The 25,121-nt window shown below is 43.2% G+C and overlaps 1 protein-coding gene across 2 annotated transcripts in view; it reads right to left on the bottom strand.

Moving 5' to 3' along the window:
- Positions 1-16,259: 16,259 nt before the first annotated feature.
- RPAP2 (RNA polymerase II associated protein 2) overlaps positions 16,260-25,121 on the bottom strand; it is a 56,407-nt gene continuing 47,545 nt past the window's right edge. For both annotated transcript variants that reach the window (XM_069969079.1, XM_069969080.1), the window contains exon 12: positions 16,260-16,951. In XM_069969079.1, the coding sequence (XP_069825180.1) occupies positions 16,795-16,951 (157 nt within the window). In that variant the 3' untranslated portion in view covers positions 16,260-16,794. The remainder of the gene's footprint in view (positions 16,952-25,121) is intronic.

The raw sequence follows: 25,121 nt of genomic DNA, 5'->3' as shown, positions 1-25,121 counted from the left end.
TGCAGGGAAGTGACTCCAGAACATCACTGATAGGGGATAGAACAAAAACATCTCCCCCTACCACATTATCACCATACTGTCACACTGTTACCATATTATCACCACACTGTCACACTGTTACCATAATATCACCGTACTGTCACTGTTCTGTGGACTGGACCTGGGAGCTCCCAGCATCAGGATTAATTATGATGGCACTAGTATACTATAGTGACCGCGGGGCTGTGTCAGTACACTAGCACAAACCATACACTGACCCATTTAGACCCCAATGGTACACAGGCTCTGCACACTATATAAGTGATTACAGTGCAGTTACTAATGACCAAGCAATGATATATATATATATATATATATATATATATATATATATATAAACCAAGACCTATATTACCAATAATACCAGTATATAGGAAGGAAATATTATCACCATACATATTACCGCCATTGACCAAATCCTGTATACTAAAACCAATAAAACACAGTACCAGATAACAAGTAATACCACCACATACTGACTAACACTACCACTGATACTGACTAACACCACCACATACTGACTATTACACCACCATTGCTACTAAATAAAATCCTCTGTACAAAGACCAATATCACCTCATACAATCACATAGAGGTAGAGCCAGGCCTACACAGGCTCTATACACCATATACATTACAGTGAAGTTATATCCAGTGACTCACAGAGGACGTCTTCTCTGATCGGAGTTCTTCCTTTTTCATCTTCTTCTCGATCCGTCCTGGGCCATTAGAACTTCTCCGAGCCACAAATCCACAGAATCTGCCAGACAGACATATTAGGCTCCTCACTCTGGCACCATCCTCATCTCTATACTAACTGCACATCTGTATTGGCCCCTTTACACCCTCATTTAGTGGGTAGCCCTGACACTATGTGATCTCCCTTATAGTATATGCCCCCCTCCTCTGTGTAGCCTCCTTATAGATGGTCCCCCTCTGTGTATCCCCTATAGTATATGCCCCCCCTCTATGTAGCCTCCTTTTAGATGGCTCCTCTGTGTATTCCTCCTTATAAATGGCTCCCCATGTTATTCCCCTTAAGGATGTTCCCCCTTTGTTGTCCCCCTTATAGATTTCTCATCTGTGTATTCCCTCTTATAGATGCCCCCTGTTATCCCCCCCTTATAGATGGCTCCTCTGTTATCCCTCCCCCTTATAGATGGCTCCTGTTATCCCCCCCCCCCAATACATGGCTCCTCTGTTGCCCCCCCTTATAGATGGCTCCTCTATTATCCCCCTATACATGGCTCCTCTGTTGCACCCCCCCTTATACATGGGTCCTCTGTTGCCCCCCCTCTATAGAAGGTTCCTCTGTTATCCCCCCCCCCTTATAGATGGCTCCTCTGTTATTCCCCCCCCCCTTATAGAAGGCTCCTCTGTTACCTCCCCCCTTTATAGATGGCTCCTCTGTTATCCCCCCCCCCACCTACAAGATGGCTCCTCTGCTATCCCCCCCTATAGATGGCTCCTCTGCTATTCCCCCCCCTATAGATGGCTCCTCTGTTATCCCCCCCCTATAGTTGGCTCCTCTGTTGCACCCCCCTTATAGATGGCTCCTCTGTTATCCCCCCCCCCCCCCCCTATACATGGCTCCTCTGTTGCACCCCCCCTATACATGGCTCCTCAGTTCCCCCTTAGCGTAGTGGGCTGGGGCCTCCGGTGGCCCAGTCCGACACTGTACAACCTGTATATAACCTGTTTATAACCAGTATATAACCAGTTTATAATTTGTATATAATTTATATATAACCTGTATATAACCAGTATATACCCTGTATATAAACAGTATATAGTCTGTATGTAACCAGTATATAATCTGTATATAACTAGTATATAATCCGTATATGACCAGTATGTAACCTGTATATAACCTGTATATAAGCCATTTATAACCAGTATATGATCTGTGTATAATCTGTATATAATCCAAATATAACCAGTATATGATCTGTATATAACCTGAATATGATTATTATATAACCGGTATATATTCTGTATATAACCAGTATATAACCTGTATATTATCTAAATATAACCTGTTTATAACCAGTATATAACCAGTGTATAATCTGTGTATAATCCGTATATGACCAGTATGTAACCTGTATATAACCTGTATATAAGCCATTTATAACCAGTATATGATCTGTGTATAATCTGTATATAATCCAAATATAACCAGTATATGATCTGTATATAACCTGTATATGATCATTATATAACCGGTATATATTCTGTATATAACCAGTATATAACCTGTATATTATCTAAATATAACCTGTTTATAACCAGTATATAACCAGTATATAACCTGTATATAACCAGTATATAACCTGTATATAACCAGTATATAACCTGTGAAGCAATGGTCCGCAGCACACCAGCATAGATGAAAAAAATGTGTTTTATTGCCAAAAGTGCAGAGTACAAAGAAGCAATGTTTCAATTTCCACTCAAAATCAATTTTGAGAGGAAATCGAAACGTTGCTTCTTTGTACTCTGCACTTTTGGCAATAAAACATCTATGCTGGTTTGCTGCGGACCATTGCTTCGTATTTTCTGGGATCCCAGGCCGAGGGACTTTCTCTGTACAGCACCTGCTGCATCTGAACTGGAAGTGCGGCTTTCTCCTACCTCTTCAGTATATAACCTGTATATAACCTGTATATAATCTGTACATAATCTGTATAACCAGTATATAATCCGTATATAATATGTATATAATATGTATATAGTCTGTATATAACCAGTATAAAACCCGTATATAATCCGAATATAACCAGTATATGATCGGTATATAACCTGTATTTAACCAGTATATAATCTGTACATAACCAGTATATAATCTGTATATAAAAAGTATATAATATGTATGTAGTCTGTATATAACCAGTATAAAACCCGTATAAAATCCAAATATAACCAGTATATGATCTGTATATAACCAGTATATAATCTGTATATAAAATGTATATAACCTGTTTATAACCAGTATGTAATCTGTATATAACCAGTATATAATTCAAATATAACCAGTATATCATTTGTATATAGCGTGTATATAACCAATATATAATTTGTATAGTACCTGTATATAATCCGTATATAAAAAGTATATAACCTATATATAACCATTATATAATCAGTATATAAACAGTATATAACCAGTATATAATATGTATATAGTCTGTATGTAACCAGTATATAATCCGTATATAACCAGTATGTAACCTATATATAACCAGTATATAATCAGTATATAATCCGTATATAACCAGTATGTAACCTGTATATAATCCGTATATAACCTGTATATAACCAGTATGTAACCTGTATATAACCAGTATATAATCCTTATATAACCAGTATGTAACCTGTATATAACCTGTATATAATCCGTATATAACCATCATATAATCTGTATATAACCAGTATATAATCCTTATATAACCAGTATGTAACCTGTATATAACCAGTATATAATCCGTATATAACCAGCATATAACCTGTATATAACCAGTATATAATCCTTATATAACCAGTATGTAACCTGTATATAACCTGTATATAATCCGTATATAACCAGCATATAATCTGTATATAACCAGTATATAATCCTTATATAACCAGTATGTAACCTGTATATAACCAGTATATAATCCGTATATAACCAGCATATAACCAGTATATAACCAGTATGTAACCTGTATATAACCAGCATATAATCTGTATACAACCAGTATATAATCTATCATCCATCTATCAATCTAGAGAGAAGTTCTGCCGCTGATCTTCTCGCTGTTCTTGTCTCTATCTTTATCTTTGTGGAAGTTTCCGGGTTGTAATTCTTCTCTCCTCACAGTTATGTCTCTATAGGGGACGTGTTATGTGCGGGTGGGGGTGGCGGAATTCTGTGCGGAGTTACGGATAGGGATGGGGTCACCTTACATCCTTACATCACATATGGTGGATGGGATCCGACTTCTCTTTCACTGAAGGTGGAATAACTTTAGTGATCAGAAATTATTCATGTGATCAGCGGATTTATTGATAATTAGACACAAATCGCACTAGAAATTTTTATTTTATCATTAAAGGGGAACTCTAACACAATTTTCTTCTTTCAAATTAACTGGTGCCAGAAAGTTATATAGATTTGTAATTTACTTCTGTTTAAAAATCTCAAGTCTTCCAGTACTTATCTGCTGCTGTATGTCCTGCCATAAGTGGTGTATTCTCTCTCCAGTCTTCCAGTACTTATCAACAGCTGCTTGTCTTGCCAGAAGTGGTGTAATCTCTCCAGTGTGACACAGTGCTCTCTGCTGCCACCTCTGTCCATGTCAGGAACTGTCCAGAGCAGGAGAGGTTTTCTATAGGGATTTGCTGCTGCTCTGGACAGTTCCTGACATGGACAGAGGTGGCAGCAGAGAGCACTGTGTCAGACTGGAGAGAATACACCACTACCGCAGGACATACAGCAGCTGATAAGTACTTTATTTTTTTTGTAAAACAGAAGTAAATTACAAATCTCTGGCATTTTCTAACACCGGTTAATTTGAAAGAATTTTTTTTATGTGAAAAGCTACTTTAAACATTGCAGATTGAAGTGATTGAGGAAATCAGAGTGAATCCGCAGCGTGAATTCCCATTCTGATGAGATTCCTTTAGCTCCCTGGTAAATGCTGTGGATATTCGGCACGGACATTATTCCATCAGGGGGATGTGACCGCGGAGCTCGGATATTTGCTGCTCGGATTGTGTTGCTCCTGGAGTCGGCCGTTTCCTCTGTAAATCTCACAGCCGGATTGTTGGGCTAATGCAGCGAGCAGAGAGGAGTAAGTGCTTTGTGCCTGCGGCTATACTGGCAGATATCACATTCCCGGCCAGGCGCAGTGTTCTTACATGGAAGGTTTGTGCAGCTTCAGTACAGATAGAGAGCACAGTAATGATTCCGCCTGGAGAGAGTGGCAGGAAATGGCGCCAGCTTCTTTATTGGGGAACGTCCTACACATATACATACACTCTACATATACATATATATATATATATAGAGAGAGAGAGAGAGAGAGAGAGAGAGAGAGAGGCCAAATCCATCCTCATTGTGTAATGTACAAAGATAGTACCAAGAACAAAGAGCCAAAAACATAAGAACAAAGAGCCAAGAACACAACTACAAAAATCCATAAGAAACATAAGAATAAGGAGCCAAGAACATAAGAACAAAGGGGGACATTTATCAAACTAATTGCGCCTGTTTTTAGTCTAATATATCTAGTTTGCGCTCAAAATAAATCTTATATGAATTTATGACGCTTTTTTAGATAAGACCATCCAAATTAGATGCGACTTTTTGAATTAGATTTTTTTGTTGTTAATTAGATCGAAAGTGCGCCAGAATTCTTTTTTAGCTACATTTATTAACCGCTCAACTTTTTAAAAAGTCGCATATATTGGCGCATCGCTACGTCTGCTCCGAACCAGGTGAATTTATTAGACTAGTTAAAAGACCATTATTTTTAAAGACACATTTACTATGCTATTAGACAATTTACATAAATTTGACTAAACACATTAGATTGGAAATTATGCCAAAACATCTTTGACAAAATCGTGTTTTTAGATTTGTTAGTAAATATCCCCCATAGAGTCAAGAACATAGCAAAGATCCAAGAACATAAGAAGAACAAAGAGATAAAAACATAAGAACAAAAAAACAAGAACAGAGAGCCAACAATATAAGAACAGAGAGCCAACAATATAAGAACAGAGAGCCAACAATATAAGAACAGAGAGCCAAGAACATAAGAACAGAGAGCCAAGAACATAAGAACAGAGAGCCAAGAACATAAGAACAGAGAGCCAACAATATAAGAACAGAGAGCCAACAATATAAGAACAGAGAGCCAAGAACATAAGAACAGAGAGCCAAGAACATAACAAGAACAAAGAACCAAGAATATAAGAACAAAGATAAGAATACAACTACAAAAATCCATAAAAACAGAGAGCCAAGAACATGAGAACAAAAAACCAAGAACATACCAAAGAGCCAAGAACATAAGAACAGAGAGCCAAGAACATAAGAACAAAAAACCAAGAACATACCAAAGAGCCAAGAACATAAGAAGAACAAAGAGCCAAGAACAAAAAACCAAGAACATAACAAAGAGCCAAGAATATAAGAACAAAGAGCCAAGAACACAACAAAGAGCCAAGAACACAACTACAAATATCCATAAGAAACATAAGAACAGAGAGCCAAGAACATAAGAAAATAAAAACCAAGAACATAAGAACAAAGAAAGAAGAACATAAGAACAAAGTACCAAGAACATGAACAAAGATTTAAGAACATAACAAGAACAAAGAACCAAGGACATAAGAACGAAGAGCCATCTTACTTTATACCTGGGTGGTCAGACACATATCACCCCCCCCCAAATTGGTGCAAGACTACAATCCCCATCATGCCTTGATGGCCAAAGCTTTAGCTGAAGGGTCGATCGCCCTAGGCTTTAGGTTCGTTCTCCAGACATGGGGGGGGGGCGTCATGATCATCCAGGTGCAGAATACCAATGGTGCAAAAGCACACAGATGTGAGGATAGGAATGCTTCCTATAGATTGGTGGTAACATACTTTCTGCTTGCAGGCGACATCATTTATAATAGTGCTTGAAAAATCCCTATATTGTAATCAGTCGTCTTCTTTTTCTTCTTCTTTTTCTTCTTCCAGCCATTCTTCTGCGATTAATACAGCCTGAACCGCTTTGCGCACAGACTCCATTCCAATTGCGTTTCGAAGCCCTTGGCGGTGACAGGTGTGCTATCTATTGTTGGTTCAGATCAGATTTGTCATTTTTAAGAAATTTACGTTTAAAGACCCCTAATTTCCCATAGAAAATAATGGCCCATTGGAAATAATGGCCACACTGTAAACGCTATCAGCCAATCACAGCACATATGCAAATAGCTGAAATATAGCAGCCAATAGGAACTCTAAGATCTTGTCAGTCAATGGCTCACAACATCCACACAGTCACATGTCCACTATTGGCCAAAAGAAGATGTGGAAGATGGAAGGTCCATCTGACATGAGTAAAATTGTCATGGTAACCAAGCTATGATCTTTACCATTATAAGTAGAGTTCAGTCAGTAACGTAGCAGAGCTGAGGCAGCCGTGTAGCAGAGCCAACACCTATACTACGTAGTAGAGTTGAGGCAACCGTGTAGCAGAACAGACACCCATACTATGTAGCAGAGCTGAGGCAGCAGTGTAGCAGAGCCGACACCCGCACTACGTAGCAGAGCTGAGGCAACCATGTAGCAGAGCCCACACCGGCACTATGTAGCAGAGCTGAGGCAACCATGTAGCAGAGCCAACACCGACACTATGTAGCAGAGCTTGGGCAGCCATGTAGCAGAGCCGCTACCTGCACTACGTAGGAGAGCTGAGGCAGCCGTGGAGCAGAGCCGACACCCGCACTATGTAGGAGAGCTGAGGCAGCCGTGTAGCAGAGGCGACACCTGCACTATGTAGCACAGCTAAGGCAGCTGTGTAGCAGAGCCGACACCCGCACTGCGTAGCAGAACTGAGGCAGCCATGTAGCAGAGTTGACACCTGCACTATGTAGGAGAGCTGAGCCAGCCGTGTAGCAAGTCATTCTTAAAATGGAGGGTACCCAAGTCTCTCTTCAAGGAACGGTACCCAAGTCGCTCTTAAAGAGACGGTACCCAAGTCGCTCTTAAAGGGACGGTACCCAAGTCGCTCTTAAAGGGAGGGTATCAAGAGTTAAAGTTTCTTTTAAAGGAAAATTACAGTTAAAGGGGCGCTCTTTTCAAGCACTATGTATTTCCCTGGAAATGCAAATCTAGTTCTCTATGTTACTACAATCATTTATTACATTCTATTCTGTGAGGTGCGAAAAACCTGGAACTGCACCAATCCCCATGTAACCAGATTCCGGGAAATAATTGCAGCACTTGAAAAATATTGCAAAAAAAAAAAAAAGAAAAAAAAGAAAAAGGGCGTAGTGTTTACTGATATTTCCATAAAAGAGATGGGTGAGCCCCACATGTGATAGATAGATAGATAGATAGATAGATAGATAGATAGATAGATAGATAGATAGATAGATAGGAGATAGATAGATAGATAGATAGATAGGAGATAGATAGATAGATAGATAGATAGATAGGAGATAGATAGATAGATAGATAGATAGATAGATAGATAGATAGATAGGAGATAGATAGATAGATAGATAGATAGATAGGAGATAGATAGATAGATAGATAGATAGATAGGAGATAGATAGATAGATAGATAGATAGATAGGAGATAGATAGATAGATAGATAGATAGATAGATAGATAGATAGATAGATAGGGGATAGATAGGATATAGATAGGATATAGATAGGAGATAGATAGATAGATAGGAGATAGATAGATAGATAGGAGATAGATAGATAGATAGATAGATAGGAGATAGATAGATAGATAGATAGATAGATAGGAGATAGATAGATAGATAGATAGATAGATAGGAGATAGATAGATAGATAGATAGATAGATAGATAGATAGATAGATAGGAGACAGATAGATAGATAGATAGGAGATAGATAGATAGATAGATAGATAGATAGATAGATAGGAGATAGATAGGAGATAGATATAGATAGATAGATAGAGAGATAGATAGATAGATAGGAGATAGATAGATAGGAGATAGATAGATAGGAGATAGATAGATAGATAGATAGATAGATAGATAGATAGGAGATAGATAGATAGATAGGAGATAGATAGATAGATAGATAGATAGATAGATAGATAGATAGGAGATAGATAGATAGATAGATAGATAGATAGATAGATAGATAGATAGGAGATAGATAGGAGATAGATAGATAGATAGATAGATAGATAGATAGGAGACAGATAGATAGATAGATAGGAGATAGATAGATAGATAGGAGATAGATAGGAGATAGATATAGATAGATAGATAGAGAGATAGATAGATAGATAGATAGGAGATAGATAGGAGATAGATAGATAGGAGATAGATAGATAGATAGATAGATAGATAGATAGATAGATAGATAGATAGGAGATAGATAGATAGGAGATAGATAGATAGGAGATAGATAGATAGGAGATAGATAGATAGATAGATAGATAGATAGATAGGAGATAGATAGGAGATAGATAGATAGATAGATAGATAGATAGGAGATAGATAGATAGATAGATAGATAGATAGATAGATAGATAGATAGATAGATAGATAGATAGGAGATAGATAGATAGGAGATAGATAGATAGATAGATAGATAGATAGATAGATAGATAGATAGATAGGAGATAGATAGGAGATAGATAGATAGATAGAAGATAAATAGATAGATAGATAGATAGATAGATAGATAGATAGATAGATAGATAGATAGATAGATAGATAGGAGATAGATAGATAGATAGATAGATAGAGAGATAGGAGATAGATAGATAGATAGATAGATAGGAGATAGATAGGAGATAGATAGATAGATAGATAGATAGATAGATAGATAGATAGATAGATAGGAGATAGATAGATAGAGAGATAGATAGGATAGATATAGATAGATAGATAGATAGATAGATAGATAGATAGATAGATAGATAGATAGGAGATAGATAGATAGATAGATAGATAGATAGATAGATAGGAGATGGATAGATAGATAGATAGATAGGAGATAGATAGGAGATAGATAAATGATAGATAGATAGATAATATATAAGGTATTGGATATCTATATACTGATTGCACCACTGCCCCCCCCCCCCCCAGTATACAGCAGTCTTATTATAGATGGGGCGGGGTGCACCCTGATACTTTGCTCGGACTTTCTCGCTTTAGCAGCTCTGGGTGTTTCCCTCAAATCAGGTCAATACAATAGTCAGTGCAGGCGAGCGTCGTGCACCGTGACCGTCAGCGCCCAACAGCCCGAATCATGGACGTTCCCAGTTGGCAGGCGAATGTTGACTCACAGAGCGGGTTTTATGACGGCCATATGCTGAACCTGCCCGTATCTCTTCAACACAAAGTTTTCTAATCAGGATCCATCATTAAACAGGATTCACCATAAATGTAACAATTACCACCCCTGCCCATTGACAACCCAGAACAACAGGCCATAAACACTGCACCCCGGCCCTATAGGAGTATATACCTATAGCTGCTCATCCCTCACTGCACAGTATATACATCTACTATATAGCTCCTACACCTGCACAGTATATGCATCTACTATATAGCTCCTACACCTGTACAGTATATACATCTACTATATAGCTCCTACACCTGCACAGTATATACATCTACTATATAACTGCTACACCTGCACAGTATATACATCTACTATATAGCTCCTACACCTGTACAGTATATGCATCTACTATATAACTGCTACACCTGCACAGTATATGCATCTACTATATAGCTCCTACACCTGTACAGTATATGCATCTACTATATAACTGCTACACCTGCACAGTATATGCATCTACTATATAGCTCCTACACCTGTACAGTATATACATCTACTATATAACTGCTACACCTGCACAGTATATACATCTACTATGTAACTGCTATACCTGCACAGTATATACATCTACTATATAACTGCTATACCTGCACAGTATATACATCTACTATATAACTGCTATACCTGCACAGTATATACATCTACTATATAGCTCCTACACCTGCACAGTATATACATCTACTATATAGCTCCTACACCTGCACAGTATATACATCTACTATATAGCTCCTACACCTGCACAGTATATACATCTACTATATAGCTCCTACACCTGCACAGTATATACATCTACTATATAGCTCCTACACCTGTACAGTATATACATCTACTATATAACTGCTACACCTGCACAGTATATACATCTACTATATAACTGCTACACCTGCACAGTATATACATCTACTATATAACTCCTACACCTGCACAGTATATACATCTACTATATAACTCCCATACCTGCACAGTATATACATCTACTATGTAACTGCTACACCTGCACAGTATATACATCTACTATATAACTGCTACACCTGCACAGTATATACATCTACTATATAACTGCTATACCTGCACAGTATATACAGTACAGCTACTATATAACTCCTACACCTTCACAGTATATACATCTACTATATAACTCCCATACCTGCACAGTATATACATCTACTATATAACTGCTCTACCTGCACAGTATATACATCTACTATATAACTCCTACACCTTCACAGTATATACATCTACTATATAACTCCCATACCTGCACAGTATATACATCTACTATATAACTACTCTACCTGCACAGTATATACATCTACTATATAACTCCTACACCTGCACAGTATATACATCTACTATATGACTGCTACACCTGCTAGTCTACTTGGCGGGGGCGGGGCGGGGGGTACAATATTCACATGTTGGACATTTTTTAGCATGTTTTTTTCCCCCTCATTTCTGTTGGATTGATAGACTGTAAAAGCCGTATTACACGGCAAGATGCGTAATGTGAGCGAGGGCCGTTCTGCTAGGTCGCAGCTTGCTTACTGACCACATTACGTGGCTCCATTGTCTGACTTGTTTCTGAGTCCCCCACAGACTGCAGGCGGCGCGGACACTTCTGAACCAATCTCTGCAGTGACAGCCCGCTCAGCCAATCACTGGAGGAGACAGGACAGCACCGGGGTCAGGGATTGGCTGAGCAGCCAGTCACTGCAGAGAAGGGTTCAGAAGTATTGGAGGCGACTGCAGTAAGCGGGGGATGCAGAAACAAGCCAGGAGGACACAGGGGGAGCGTGAACAGGTAAGTATAATCTTTATTACTTTCTATATACTTTCATCAGCCGCCAGCCGCACATCCCTATTACACACAGTGAAGCACGGCCAGTGGCCTTTGGTTATCCAACATTTTGTAAGACAACATTCTGCCAATGATCAGCTCCTCGGCTGATTATAGTTTTCATTACACAGGGCAATATCTGCCTGATTCTGCCTGACCCTAAGCATTTCCTGGGCCTGGGTAAGAGTCGGTTCCTATTCTTGCCTCATGTTCTTTGCCTATTTCTTGTTTCCTGATTTTCCTGAAGTCATTGAGCTTAGCTTAGAGTTTATCTAACAGTTTTCAGAGCTCTTTTTTTCTGGCTCTTCATGCCTTCTGCTTGGCTTTTTTGAATAGTTTAGTCTAGGGTTGGGCAGGGATATTACAGGGACAGTCAGCTTTGTTTTCCTGTAAGTTTAGGTTAAGAGGAGGTAGAAGAAAATAAAGAAAAGGAAAGTTTAAGAGGAATCCCATGAAATTAAAATAAGAGGATGGCCGGGGGTGCGTGAACATAATAAAGAAAGTATACTTCTTTATTATGTTCCCGCACCTCTCTGCCTTCTGTATTGTTTTTAATTTTGTGGGATTTAAAGTATTTCCAGTGTTCTCTTTCTGGTCTATCACCCATTTTATATCACCTTCAGCCTGAGCTACTTGCTGGTCATCGTATTCTGCTTTTTAAAAAAAGTCCTGGGGTTATCTGAGCACAGGCATTAAGGACCGAAAGACTTTTCATCATACTGTTTGTAGAATATCATCTATAGTACTGCATGTGGAGAATTCTTTGGAACAAGCTGTGTAAGTTGTGAAAATCACAAGCCAATCACACAATTTTCGCCATTCCTCTTCTCTCTGCGCCTATATCCCTCTGTTAGTCTCTCCTCTCCCCTCCTCTTTGTCCCTATATCACTCTGTTAGTCTCTCCCTGCTCTCCTATCCTCTCTGTCCCTATATCTCTCTGTTAGTCTCTCCTCTCCGTCCCTATATCATTCTGTTAGTCTCTCCCTCCTCTCTGTCCCTATATCTCCCCTCGTCTTTGTCCCTATATCGCTGTTAGTCTCTCCCTCCCCTTCTCTCCGTCTCTATATCGCTCTGTTCGTCTCTCCTCTCCCCTTCTCTCAGTTTCTATATCACTCTATTAGTCTCTACCTCCTCTCTATCCCTATATCGCTGTTAGTCTCTCCCTGCTCTGCTGCCATCCTGCTCTCTCCTCCACACACAGCCGACTGGCCGCCTCCGTTACCGCACCACCTTATATAGAGGGGCAGGTGCTGACATCACAGAGGGGCCTGCAGCTGATTGGACAACGCTACGGATTATGGTTAATCCCTTTTTACCACCCAGTGACGGTCCAGACAGCATGTGCGGACACCACTTCGTTTTATGCCAATTTCCTTAACGAATCACAGGAATTTGATTCGCAGAATGAAGCGAATTGATAACGAGATTCGCAGGGAATCTTGATTTGCCAGATTCGGTTTGCTGATCTCTAGCTGTCACAGAAGCACATGGAGGAATGTATGCAAACCCAATGTGGCACAAAGCATCACCCCTATGGTGTAGTCTGATCCCACTCATGTGAGAGGGTCAGGCTCTTCATAGAGAACCCTAGTGAGGTTGAAGCTGCCTATACTGGGGAGCAGTCAGCTGGAACAGGAAAGGGCCTCCACCCTAATCTCTTATCACAGTGGTGGAAGTGACAATTGTGTAAATGTTTTCATAAGCTTCAGCATTAACATTACACTTCTCAGAAAATCATGGCCCAAACCCTGACGGACAGCCACGTTCTCAGCAGCCATTACAGTGGGTCGTGTTCTCCGGGCATCTGCCAAACCCAGATTACTCCATCATTCAAGAGAATTTTTCACTGCTGCAGAGTCTAGTGACGACATGCTTTACACCACATCAGCTGCTGCTTGGCACTGTGCATGCTGACCTTCCATACGGGCGGAGAGCAGCGCTCCTCACCGCTGATAATCGGTTTGTGTAAAAGTTACAGCGATCGAACCCCCAATCCTTGTCCGATCACATCTTCTGTGCGGCACTAAAATATATCGCTACTAGTTACTTATCCGCCTGCATATACAGCAGATGGGCAGACGAAAGCAATATATTTAAATGGGCACACAAATGATACAGCGATCGTTTGTGCGTCCCGGCCTTAGGCTTACATGCAGCTGCTTGACCAGTCTATCTCCAGAAGATCCGGATGCACTGGGCTCAAGGTGAAGAAAGGGCAGACTAGATGGACCCAGTCGTCTTTCTCTGCCAATAATCTTCCTTTAGGTTTCTAAATTGCAGTCCAGAGGATGTCAGAACCTCTGTCTAAAGCGCAGCTGCAAGAGGAACCTTGGCTCTCCAGCTGTTGCAGAACTACAACTCCCATCATGCATGGGCAGATGGGATGATGGGAGTTATAGTTTTGCAACAGCTGGAGAGCCAGGGTTCCCTACCTCTGAGCTAGAAGAAGCAATCCTGTCCATATGGGCCGATGTTCCTGCAGAACAATCTCGTATCCTTACGACTAAACGCTGCGTCACATACCGTAGCGCTTCCTAAATAAAACTGATCAATGTTTAACCCTTTGAGGACCAGGCCCAAAATGACCCAGTGGACCGCGCAAATTTTGATCTTAGTGTTTCCGTTTTTCCCTCCTCCCCTTCTAAGAGCTCCAGCACTTTCAGTTTTCTATCTACAGGCCATGTAAGGGCTTATTTGTTACAGGAATAGTTGTACTTTGTAATGGCGTCATTCATTTTACCATAACATGTATGACGGAATCCCAAATATATTATTTATGAAGATATAAATAGGTGAAATCGTAAATAAGAATGCAATATGGTAACGTTTGGGGGGTTCCTGTGCCTACGTAATGCACTATATGGTAACAGCGACATGATACCATTACTCTATAGGTCAGTCCGAACACAACCATACGCAGGTTACGCAGATTCTCTAATGTTATAAATTTTTTTTAAATGAAATCCTTTTTTTTGGCAATTAATTATAAATAAAATGGGCCTATTGTGACACTTATAACGGTTTTATTTTTTCACCTACGGGGCTGTATGGGGTGTCATTTTTTCCGCCATGATCTCTAGTTTTTATTAATACCATATTTGTGAAGATCGGACGTTTTGATCACTTTTTATTAATTTTTTTTTATATATAATGTAACATAAAATCGGTAATCCGCGCACTTTTTCCCCTCTTTTTTTCGTGTACGCCGTTTACCGTTCGCAATGGCGCTTTTTTGTATTTTAATAGATCGGACAATTACGCACGCTACGGTATATTATATGTTTATTTGTTTATTTATTTTTATATGTTTTATTTATATAATGGGAAAGGGGGGTGATTTCAACTTTTATTGGGGGAGGGGTTTTGGGTTGTGTGTTGGTGTTTTTAACTTTTTTTTTTTTTACACATTTGAAGTCCCTTTGGGGGACTTGTACATACAATACTTAGATTTCTACACTGATGATTGCTATGCCATAGGCATAGCATTGATCAGTGTTATCGGCGATCTGCTCATTGAGCCTGCCTGTGCAGGCTTAGTGTAGCAGATCACCGATCGGACCGCACGGAGGCAGGTGAGAGACCTCCGGCAGTCCGTTTTACCGATCGGGACCCCCGCAGTCACACTGCGGGGGTCCCGATCGGTAAGTGACAGGGGACCCCCCTGTCACTTACACTTAAACGCCACGGTCGCGGCGTTTAAGGAGTTAATGACACGCGGCAGCACGATCGCTGCAGCGTGTCATTACCGGTGAGGTCCCGGCTGCTGATTGCAGCCGGCCCCCACCTGCTATGGAGCGCGCTCCGCTCCGGAGCACGCTTCATAGCGGGAGAAACACCCAGGGCGTACAGTTACGCCCTAGGTCGTCTGGGGACAGACTTCCATGGCGTAACTATACGCCCTGGGTCGTCTAGAGGTTAAATGACTATTGAGGTGAATAGAAATAACATTTTTTAGAAAATGAGAGTTTATAAGAAAAAAACTAAACTGGCAACTAAATCCACAGACAATTGGATAAAGACGACTGGTCGTTGTATTATTAGAGGAGTCCTGCGCTATCCGCCCCCCCCGCTGTGCCGCACTCTTACTTAGCGTTTGTATTTTCGGCATTTTACAGCAGCTGCAGGGATCAAACACTACGTCAGTGTAGCCGACACCTCGAGACCCTCCCGTAGATTTGGCACATGCAGCCAACCGCTCGGTAACCACACACACACACAAGCCTCTTACACATCTCACCCTTCCCTTTAGGTCTCAACCACATAGAACACAAGAGAAAGCTGAATAAATCTTGGCACGCCCCAATTTATTCTCACAATTACGGCTTCTGATTGTAGAAAGTTTTCTTAGAAGTTACAAAAGGAAAAAAAGTGTGAGAAAGTGAGGAGAGCGGCGGCAAGGCTTCCCATGAGCACGTGTGTGTGTGTGGGGGGGAGCACTGTACCGGCGGGAGGGGGGGGAGCACTGTACAGGGGTCTGACTGATGTGTAACTGCGACTGCGGCTTTGTGCAGATGTGCAGCAGCTCAGGCCCCGGACCCCTCAGCAGAACCTCACCCGCCTTCCTGCAGCTGCTGAAGATTTACTGCTAAAAAAAACATTAAAAAAAGAGAAAAATTTTATGAACCGTGGAAATAAAAAAAAATTACAAAAATGCTGATTGACGACAAGTCAGCCTCTTGTATCCCTGCAGTGTCCGTTCTTTGCAGCACTAGGGGAAGGCGCCGGGTCAGAATCGGTACACAGACACCAGAGAGGGACAATGGTTTTCTTTGTTGTTATTTAATAATAGTTTACAATGATTGTACGAGAAATCCTTCTTCAGGAAGACAGGGACAAGGTATGGCTGGCAAAGTCCCTCTTCAGACATTCCAGATCTTCCTTCTGAAAGTGCAATTCCTCTAAGAGCTTGGAGACAAACTGTGTGTAGAGCGGGTTCTGCTCCGAGTCCTTGTGAAGAGGCATTGTGGGTAACAGGCTGAAAGAAAAAGAAAGATACCTTAGAGGGAATGTGTAAGAAGCCTGTTTAACCCTTTAAGGACCGACTTTTACTTTCACTTTTGTGTTCCCCCCCCCCCCCCCCCTCTTTTAAAAGCGGTCACCATTTTATGTTGCCACCTACAGAGGGTTTGTTATATTGTGGGACCAGCTGTATTTTATAATGGAGCCTTTTACCGTAATATATATAGTGAAACTGAAAAAAAATTATTTGTGGGATGAAACTGGGAAATATAATGCAATGTCGCAGGTTTATATATTTACACCATGTAAGTTAAGGTAACGCTGAGGTGTTAGGGAGATTGTAACTTTACCTCCTCATTTTTGTCGATTTGGTTTTAGTTTACTACTTTTACATAAAAATATAAAAAAATTTCAAACAATGAAGATGCTTAGTATAGCGCTATTCCGACCTTCTCAAAAATCTGTCAGATAAATCTGTGGAGAGACCATTAAATAATATCTATAATAAAGTTCTCCACTGCCCCTGGACCTGGGGTTGACGGAACATCTGCCTCTATACCGGCGGTATCACATACAGACATACATGCAGCCATCTCACTGCTACGGATTGTGTCGATTGTGCCGATTGTACCGAACAAATAAAAAAGAAGATCTATCACATCATCTGCAGGAAAACTTATATGCGTCAGGTACCAGATTGTGCAGGATTGTCATTGGGATTATGGACGATCTCTCCTTACATTTTCTGCTGCAGCACAGACCGTAACCCCCGCCCACGCACAGACCGTAACACCCACCCCACCCCCCCACCCCGCGCACAGACTGTAAACCCCACCGTCAAAGGTTTTGCAGAAATTCCTTGTTTAGAAGGAAAAGAAATCTGGTAAATCCTTTAAATCTATCGCAGCAGTGAAGCGAAGCAAAGCCGCCCTCACATTCACTTCCAGGACAAGATTGCAGCTAACGTGATTCTCCTCGTATGATTATTTCATCAAGTTCAGCCGCAGCCGTCGGGCACATGAAATATGGATGGACAGAACTCCGGGGAAGCGATGGATCAATAACCACCGAGAAGGAATCAGAACTCGGCAATTTATCACATAGTGAGCGGTACAGCAAGTCCTGTGCAGTACGTCAGGCGCCGCGGCAAGTCCTGTGCAGTACGCCAGCCGCCGCGGCAAGTCCTGTGCAGTACGTCAGCCGCCGGGGCAAGTCCTGTGCAGTACGTCAGGTAAATACGTTTAGGTAAATAATTGGATTTTTTCCCCCCATTTTTGGTCTAAGCTCTATTTATCAACCAGTATTCAACAGGTGAATATTAGTCTTGTCAGCACGGGCGCGGGCCTACGTCAGGTCAGTTCTTGTGCGAGCCTACGTCTGGTCAGTAGTGGTGCGGGCCTACGTCTGGTCAGTTCTGGTGCGAGCCTACATCTGGTCAGTAGTGGTGCGAGCCTACGTCTGGTCAGTACTGGTGCGAGCCTACGTCTGGTCAGTTCTTGTGCGAGCCTACGTCTGGTCAGTAGTGGTGCGAGCCTACGTCTGGTCAGTAGTGGTGCGGGCCTACGTCTGGTCAGTAGTGGTGCGGGCCTACGTCTGGTCAGTTCTGGTGCGAGCCTACGTCTGGTCAGTAGTGGTGCGAGCGTACATCTGGTCAGTAGTGGTGCGAGCGTACATCTGGTCAGTAGTGGTGCGAGCCTACGTCTGGTCAGTACTGGTGCGGGCCTACGTCAGGTCAGTTCTTGTGCGAGCCTACGTCTGGTCAGCACCGGCGCGGGCCTACGTCTGGTCAGCACCGGCGCGGGCCTACGTCAGGTCAGTTCTTGTGCGAGCCTACGTCTGGTCAGTAGTGGTGCGGGCCTGCGTCTGGTCAGTTCTGGTGCGAGCCTACGTCTGGTCAGTTCTGGTGCGGGCCTGCGTCTGGTCAGTAGTGGTGCGAGCCTACGTCTGGTCAGTAGTGGTGCGAGCCTACGTCTGGTCAGTTCTGGTGCGAGCCTACGTCTGGTCAGTTCTGGTGCGAGCCTACGTCTGGTCAGTTCTGGTGCGAGCCTACGTCTGGTCAGTAGTGGTGCGGGCCTACGTCTGGTCAGTAGTGGTGCGGGCCTACGTCTGGTCAGTAGTGGTGCGGGCCTACGTCTGGTCAGTAGTGGTGCGGGCCTACGTCTGGTCAGTAGTGGTGCGGGCCTACGTCTGGTCAGTAGTGGTGCGGGCCTACGTCTGGTCAGTAGTGGTGCGGGCCTACGTCTGGTCAGTAGTGGTGCGGGCCTACGTCTGGTCAGTAGTGGTGCGGGCCTACGTCTGGTCAGTTCTGGTGCGAGCCTCCGTCTGGTCAGTTCTGGTGCGAGCCTCCGTCTGGTCAGTTCTGGTGCGAGCCTCCGTCTGGTCAGTAGTGGTGCGGGCCTACGTCTGGTCAGTTCTGGTGCGGGCCTACGTCTGGTCAGAGCCAGGGGGATTTGTTTTCACATTTTTTTGTGATTATTCTATTTGCAAATTTATGAGAAGTCTGTTGAGTCATATTTAGTCGGGTAAAAAAACAGACTAATACTTTGTAGAAGAATTGCATGTTTCAGACTCCATAGTAAATGTCCGCCATGGAACCTTACTGCTCACTCCTCACATGGGTAATGGGGCTGCCTCATACACAGGGGGCTTGACTGTAGGTTGGGAAATGATTTGGCTCTTTAGGAGACAGAGTGCGCGCCCTATGGGCAGAGCTTGGAACAGCGAGAGCAGAGAGAGTGCCTGAACAAGTTTTGCTGCAGCCCAAAACTCAGCTACAAATATTCAAAAAGGCAGCAGAAAAAAAAGCAACACCACCACCCCAAAAGCAAGCATCATGGTGAGAAAAACAAAATACGATTTTAAGATGCTTTTTGACCCCCTTCGTAAAAAAAAAAACAAAAAAAAAAAAAACTGATTTTAGGAGGCTCTAAATGAGAAATCCTTCAGTATCCAGGTCACAGGTGTCAAACTCCATCCCTCCAGCAATTCCCATCATGCCGCGAATTGTAGTTTTGCAACAGCTGGAGGGCCGGAGTTTGATGTCCCTGATCCAGATGATCATCCACCTCTCCACTGACATGATGTCGGCCGACAGAAGGGTCGATCACTATGGATCCCAACCACCTGATACATTTACCTCCTAAGACACAGAGGACTCTGACAGTGGTTTCTGAATACACGGACACCCAGCCGGGCTGTGCATGCATATATGTGGGGGATGGGAAAGGATTGCCACCTGAGATGTACGGCCGGCTTTATACTAACAGGTGAAAGCTCCATCACTAGGATGCTATACTGCTGTATCTGGGGATCATATAGGTGTTCGGGGAAATTGTCAGCCGTATAAAAAGGAACATACATAGAAGGCAGAACGCCGTGTCCGGATCTGATTAAAGATGTAACATTGCAGTGTAAAATATTCAGAGGATAAGTGGTGCGGTGCGTATCAGGCCGGAACGGCTGCGATTCACGTTACATAACCCCCAGCACTGAGCGCAAGGGGTTACAGACCCAACAACAATGGCGTCTTTGCGGGATATAATAAACAATGGCGTCTTTGCGGGATACAAACAATGGCATCTTTATGGGATATAATAAACAATGGGGTCTTGGCAGGATATAAGCAATGTCTTATTTGCGGGATATAAACAATGGCGTCTTGGCGGGATATTATAAAATCACAGCAACAATCCGTGCTCAATGCAATAAAAATAATGTGTCGTACACACAAGAAGATATAAGTTCCCCTCCTGACAAAACGAACGGCCCCGGCGTCCGGCTGGAGGAGGAGGAGGACTGTGTTCTGAGAATATTGAAGGGATCGGGAGGGGCTGAGAGGAAGTCCTGGTGGAGCGAGATCTCCGTGTGGTCAGGTCTGTACTCCAGGAGACAAGGATATCAGAGGAGAGGAGCGGGGCACATGTACGCGGCCATCATAGATTGTGACCCCCCCCAACGCACCCGGCATCTGATGGCTGCAACAAGTCAACAATGAGAATTCTGTTACACTGATTTCTCAATAAACGGACACACGAATTCTAAGAGAACGGCCTTACTGGAAATCTCCATATAATGTAACCCCCCAGCGTGAGCGTGCTGTATCACACAGGCCATGATGGTTACTGGGCATATATAGCAACATACAGAAGATACACACATATTCCCAGTCAGCAGACTACAGCTATAGGGGCCCCGATACATTACAGGAGCGGCCTCCGATCCCCTCGATTTCTGCAGGACGAGGAAATGATCTGATCGGGGACTTTTAAATGATTAACGATAAATGATCACAAACAAGATCGTTTGTTATTACCTGAAATCGTTCTCCATATTACACAGAACGATACTCATTACTCCGATCGGTTACTCCATCTGATCCCAGCAAATGACGGAACCATGTGGAATTACACTGAACGATTAGTGACAGAATTACAACGGGATTCACAGCACCAAACAAGCGATGAACGATTTCTCGTTGGTCATTTGATCGTTGCTACATTTAAACTAAACGATTATTGTTTAAATTCAAACAATATAACGATAATTCAAACGATAACCGTCCTGTGTAATAGGGTCCCAGAAGATGGGAGGTGGGATCACATGGATCCTTCCGTTCTCAAGGAGATCTGGGGGAAAGAAGAATCTGGAGGGGACAGGGCTTTCTGAAGAGGGCAGAGAAGTTGGGGGGCAACAGAGTCTGGAGGAGGAATAATTAAGAGGACAGGGGGGTCTGGAGGAGGAATGAGGTATCTGTAGAGGACAGGGGGGTCTGGAGGAGGAATGAGGTATCTGTAGAGGAGAGGGGGGTCTGGAGGAGGAATGAGGTATCTGTAGGGGAGAGGGGGGTCTGGAGGAGGAATGAGGTATCTGTAGAAGACAGGGGGGTCTGGAGGAGGAATGAGGTATCTGTAGAGGAGAGGGGGGTCTGGAGGAGGAATGAGGTATCTGTAGAGGAGAGGGGGGTCTGGAGGAGGAATGAGGTATCTGTAGAGGAGAGGGGGGTCTGGAGGAGGAATGAGGTATCTGTAGAGGACAGGGGGGTCTGGAGGAGGAATGAGGTATCTGTAGAGGACAGGGGGGTCTGGAGGAGGAATGAGGTATCTGTAGAGGACAGGGGGGTCTGGAGGAGGAATGAGGTATCTGTAGAAGACAGGGGGGTCTGGAGGAGGAATGAGGTATCTGTAGAGGAGAGGGGGGTCTGGAGGAGGAATGAGGTATCTGTAAAGGACAGGGGGGTCTGGAGGAGGAATGAGGTATCTGTAGAGGAGAGGGGGGTCTGGAGGAGGAATGAGGTATCTGTAGAAGACAGGGGGGTCTGGAGGAGGAATGAGGTATCTGTAGAGGACAGGGGGGTCTGGAGGAGGAATGAGGTATCTGTAGAAGACAGGGGGGTCTGGAGGAGGAATGAGGTATCTGTAAAGGACAGGGGGGTCTGGAGGAGGAATGAGGTATCTGTAGAGGACAGGGGGGTCTGGAGGAGGAATGAGTTATCTGTAGAGGACAGGGAGGTCTGGAGGAGGAATGAGGTATCTGTAGAGGAGAGGGGGGTCTGGAGGAGGAATGAGGTATCTGTAGAGGACAGGGAGGTCTGGAGGAGGAATGAGGTATCTGTAGAGGAGAGGGGGGTCTGGAGGAGGAATGAGGTATCTGTAGAGGAGAGGGGGGTCTGGAGGAGGAATGAGGTATCTGTAGAGGAGAGGGGGGTCTGGAGGAGGAATGAGGTATCTGTAGAGGACAGGGGGGTCTGGAGGAGGAATGAGGTATCTGTAGAGGACAGGGGGGTCTGGAGGACGAATGAGGTAGCTGTAGAGGACAGGGGGGTCTGGAGGAGGAATGAGGTAGCTGTAGAGGACAGGGGGGTCTGGAGGAGGAATGAGGTATCTGTAGAGGACAGGGGGGTCTGGAGGACGAATGAGGTAGCTGTAGAGGATGGCCCCCCAAATTGCCAGTACTGGTTTTATGCCCTCATCAAGGCATGTCCGGCATGTGGTAAAAAAAAACAACAAAAAAACAACAACTATAGGTCCCGAAGGCCACAATGCCGGGGCCGTTGGGTAATATGTAAATGTTATAACCTGTTACTTTATCTGTGAATTTCATTAGTATCCCGGTGCGATCCTCCGGCTCCTCCAGTCTCTTTAGTCTGAGATGCAAATCCGGAGTGCAATAAATAAAGGTATTTGCATGATTGAATACGGTGAAGCAATCGAGCAGTTGGTACACGGGGCAACAAGAGGCAGGATAAACAAAGGACGGCAATAAAATATTTATTACGTATATGTATGGCTGATAACAGGAGACGGCCGCCGCGCTCCCGGGAAAGGACCAGCTCTGTGCTCTTTTTACATAATATAAATACATTTCGATACGTCACAAAGAAGAAGTCAAACATAGAGGAGCGTCCCATCAAAGAGGGTAATAAATCCATCAGAACGGAGGGCACCTGGGACCGAAAATGACCCACAACATGGCGGCCTCTCACTGCTGGACAGCCCTGGAGGTGAGAGGCCTTTCCTGAAGAAAAGCTTTGACATTCCGCAGTAAGACGTTTCATCATTCCCGACAATGGCGCCATGGTCATCCAACCTATCGTCTATGCAGGAAGGAGAGAAGCCCCCTCAATGTCTGTGCCCCTCATCCGCTCCGGCCCTTCACCTGACTTGCTACCTAATATGTGAGGGGGAAGGTGACTCCTCAGGCGCCATCTTTATATGTTTCACCAGAGTGAATGGAAGTTCCCATCACCTCGTGATCAGCGATACCACTTACCTCCAGGATTCTTCTCTGTAGCCCTCGTATCCTTATTCTCATCAGTTTAGGTGATAGTTCTGGTTTTCCTTCGTCTTTTCTCTATATAAATCCCATTTCATTCAGCGAATTCTTACAGATCGATCCCAGACATGGACTCTCATTCCCTCCATTTGTTGTTCTGCAAAGTCTCTTATTTCCAGACTTTCTATCTTCAGATATGAGAAGCTTTAGGTTCTCCCCATCACTATGAGTTGGTAAGAGGGATGATATTTATGTACTGACGAGAAGCCATTCTCCACTGCCATGGTCTTGTGTGGTCGCTACATAAACTATATGTCCTTATTACTGTGATGGCTGTACCAGACCGAGCTACATCACCTACTGTACAAAGAAGGAGGACATATCTTAGTCTAATCTAAACCTACAGGGACCGTGCTAGAGAAATCCGTTGTTACCACCACCAATAGGAAAGACAACGTGAGGAACACAACACTTTTCACCACATTACGTCACCCCTTACGTCCTGGTCGGGGTGATGACATGGGCATCAAGGTACAAACCATCTCCTGGAGCTACCTGCAGTGGATGGTACAGAGAGCACCTGCACGTCCGAGGTCTCATCTGTTGACTCCTCTTCTTCTACCACTCCCATTGTTCATACCACCATCTATTCCTTGGAGTAAGACATTGTAAGAAAACTATTTACACGTACATCCCCAGGACTCCGGATACTCCCAAGTAATTACCAAAGGGATTGGATATGTTGTAAAAGCAGCCACCCTGGCCAACATCTACTCCCATAGTCTTTTCTCCAATGGCCGTAAATCCCATCCTAGGTGAATACAACATTTAGGTAATTTCCAAAATGGATAAACAACCTACATTGGCTACAATGTTATGGATCCCGTGTCCGTGACCATATCATCACCATGCTGCCTTCTTAGTACACCAACTGACCAGCTCACACCCTCAGAGCCTGAACCAAAGGGACCTAGTCTAACCCCCAGTTTTAGCCCATGCTCTTCTTCTGCTTCATGTTCACACCATGCAGTTTTTCCCCCAGGAACTTCTGTTTCTTCTGACCTCTGTGCACCTTATTAATTAGAGCCAGTTTCTCAAGTGTCCTTCTCTCTCTATTTTACACACAGCTGACTGGGAACAACCACCATCTTCTGCCACACTCTAGGTATTTCTATCATTAAGGAATTAGAGAATCCTTCCGATTGATACAACTGATGGTTCGGGGCCTGTTTTCTACTATACTATCATTACATCTGATAGTCCTGTATTTGCTCTGTAGTCATCCTCAAGGTGAGAGGCGTCCATCTTTTATGCCAGAGGTCGTAGCATTCATTTTCCTGATCACATCTCAGGAGTCGGGATACAGCCCCACGGGATAAATCATGTCACTTGGACCTTACGTTTGTTATCTGTTT

The sequence above is a fragment of the Dendropsophus ebraccatus genome, chromosome 4, assembly GCF_027789765.1.
Source record: "Dendropsophus ebraccatus isolate aDenEbr1 chromosome 4, aDenEbr1.pat, whole genome shotgun sequence".
Classification (NCBI taxonomy): Eukaryota; Metazoa; Chordata; class Amphibia; order Anura; family Hylidae; genus Dendropsophus; species Dendropsophus ebraccatus.
This window is presented reverse-complemented; position numbering and strand designations above follow the sequence as displayed.